This window comes from Anneissia japonica, unplaced genomic scaffold, assembly GCF_011630105.1.
Source record: "Anneissia japonica isolate Jap-2015-1 unplaced genomic scaffold, ASM1163010v1 scaffold288117_len521816_cov214, whole genome shotgun sequence".
Classification (NCBI taxonomy): Eukaryota; Metazoa; Echinodermata; class Crinoidea; order Comatulida; family Comatulidae; genus Anneissia; species Anneissia japonica.
The window spans coordinates 488,824-491,724 of NW_022685717.1; the positions used below are offsets into that span (position 1 = coordinate 488,824).

At 35.3% G+C, this 2,901-nt stretch overlaps 1 protein-coding gene across 1 annotated transcript in view; it reads right to left on the reverse strand.

The window, feature by feature from the left end:
- The window catches only part of LOC117112431 (putative D-cysteine desulfhydrase 1, mitochondrial), a 19,081-nt gene that overhangs the window by 8,476 nt on the left and 7,704 nt on the right, over window positions 1-2,901 (reverse strand). The window contains exons 5-7 of the mRNA XM_033255517.1: window positions 2,651-2,777; window positions 1,125-1,224; window positions 232-332 (exon numbers count right to left, since the gene is read on the reverse strand). Of these exons, the coding sequence (XP_033111408.1) occupies window positions 232-332; window positions 1,125-1,224; window positions 2,651-2,777 (328 nt within the window). The remainder of the gene's footprint in view (window positions 1-231; window positions 333-1,124; window positions 1,225-2,650; window positions 2,778-2,901) is intronic.

A 2,901-nucleotide genomic window follows, 5' to 3' on the forward strand; every position in this document is an offset into this window, starting at 1 on the left:
TATAATGTGATGGTAAGAAAAGAGTTTCCCTTTAGCGGAATAATAAAGACATCAGCTGCATTTAAAGGACAACGTACTAAGAGCGTCTGACTTAAGCCCTGTCAAGATTAAGTGTCAAACTTTGACCCTAGTACACTTAAGTTCACTCCATACATGTGTGTGTGTACTAAGTCATTATGTTTTAATAGCTGCAGGTTTTTAACCAAATAAAAAGATCAATTTAATAAATACCTGAGATGGGATCCAGTAAGGAAGTTCCCAATAGCAACACCAGCTGCTGTTCCACCACTGCCTACAGTTAGTATGACATCATCAAACCTGTCAGTCACTCCCTAAAATAATAAATCAATTAATTAATCTCTATTAATCAATAAATCTATCCATACATAGATTGCCTGGACAAGGCTTAAGCAAATCACTCACTAAAACAATCAATCAATCAATTGAACAATCAATCAATCAATCAAAATGATAAAAAAATATATCCACATCATCAAACAACCAATTGAGCAATAAATCAAATTAAATTTATTAATTAAATCTATTATTACATTAATACATCATTAATGAACAAAATCAATTAAAACAATCAATCAATCAATAACATCATAAGCATGCTTGTAAGGAGCAAGTGATGCATCGTGTAACGTGTTGGACTACTGATCGTGAGATTAGGAGTTTTCGAGATCGACACTCGTACCATTGCTTGTGTCCTTGGGCAAACACCTTATTTACATTTGCCTCTCTTCACTCCCATTTGCTCATATGAATACAGTGCAATGTTGCACTCTCACTTGCTACATATGCATACAGGTGCAATATCACACTTGCATTTGCTACATGTGCATACAGGTGCAATGTTGCACTCTCATTTCCTATGTATGCATATAGGCGCAATTTAAACTCTTTGGGACTGGAATGTTTTAATCATTAAATTAATCCATGCATGATTAGAGCCTAGGACCACTGGATTACCAGGCAAGCATCTCAACCAACAAGCTACAAAACTACTCAAAATTAAACACTGTTTATATATATGTACTCTATAATAATAGATATATTAAGATTTGTGCTGGATGAAAAATCACATGTTTTAATATATTAGTTTGCTCCAATCAACTTACCTGTTCTAAGAGTTCTTGCCAGCCACACAAGTAACCATGGAGACCAACAACATTGGACCCACCAATAGGAATCGAATATGCTTTAATACTCTTTTCCTCTCTAAAAAAAAAAACAAAAGGAAATAACATATTTGGCAACGTTTTAATAAAAAAATATGAATATGCTTAACAGATCCCACAAAGACACATCAAATCAATGGCATTTAACAGTGGGTGACACATCCCCCGATTTTACAAAGTTGGGGGTGGGGGTGAATCATATCAATTGTACCCCCTCACATTTTATAAATCTTCTATAGTTAAAACTCCACTTTTCAAAGCGAGTAGAAAGTACAACAACAATTGCGAATGACTGTCATGAATTTTGTCTGTTCACTTGTGACTGTTTCAAGTGCAGTGCGTATTTCTAGACAAAAATCGAGTAAAAACGCAGTTGTTTTTACATTTTGTAACCATCTCAGTAACCATCAATTTTTTGTGAAAACAAAGTACTGTACGTTGTTGAAATTGAAAGCGTGTAAACCTATTAGGGCAACATTTTTACAAACTCAGAAGTGAACAATTTCTACTATAAATGATTTATTCCTTTTGTATATTAAGTGTTTAATATTGTCTGCATACATTGCTTTTCCTAATTTCAAAAAATTATAGTTAGCCAATTGAATTTTACAGCCTTCGCCAAGTACATGTTTATCTATTTCAACTTATTTAAGTAGCGATATCACAAGTTTGACGCAATCCTGCCATGTCATGATAATGATCAATTAAATACAAATCACCTTTATGGTTGGGAAATAAAAATGCTAACTAATGTTTTGTGCGCTTCCAATCTCCCTAGTCCTGTTTGATTGTAAATTAGATGGTAGTATTTCCACTCACAATATTGTAGTCTGTCGGCAAGTCGCTGCATTCTTGGCTCAAGGTCGGTCTTCTCTTGAGCTTTAATGGGAACCAAGTACATGGATGCACCCATCAAACTGTTCAGTAACATGTTGCCATGAAAACAATGCAATAAAAGATGCAAAATTAATTGCTGAATGATCGAAAATATGAGATGAATGAGTTAAGTAATGATTTATACTTTTTTATTATTATTTTCATTTATTTACTTGGGAGCCCTGGGGAGCAGTTGGTGGGGCATAGGCAGTGAGTATAAGCACAGCTTTAATGAAGTGGGAAAAGTCGAGGCTATAGTAAGAATTCTAGACTCAAATTAGATCAGTGGATAGAGCAGGCGATTTTTACACTGAATGTCATAACAAATTGAGAATAAAGGGGTCCAGGGAAAGACATTCACAGACCAAGGGTCCAACAACCATCGTAGAGCTCAGAAAAACTATAATTGTGGCACCTCTTGATTACTGGAAATGGCTCTCTTACACTTAAATTTGAATACAATTTTCTTTTATGTTTTCTCCATTCTTTAAAAAGAACTTTAAAAAATATGAAGGGGCACAGGTCAGCTGAGTCCCCCCCCCCCCAGGGTTCCATCTTCAATCTGCCACTTATAAGTATTTACCTCTGACCTGGACCTGAGTAGAAGATGGGTTTCAATACTAAGTTGTTTAGCTGCAACTGCTGTTGTGCGACAATGGTTTGACTGAACTCCACCACATGTTATTACTGCTTGGCAACCAGTTGCTAAGGCTTCACCTAGTAAGAACTCCAACTTCCGTACCTAATAAAAACATAAACTTATGACAGAGGGCGCTGATAAATTTGAATTTAAAAAGAAAATGACTGACAGAGACGAAGCAGAGGACAAATAATAAGGACT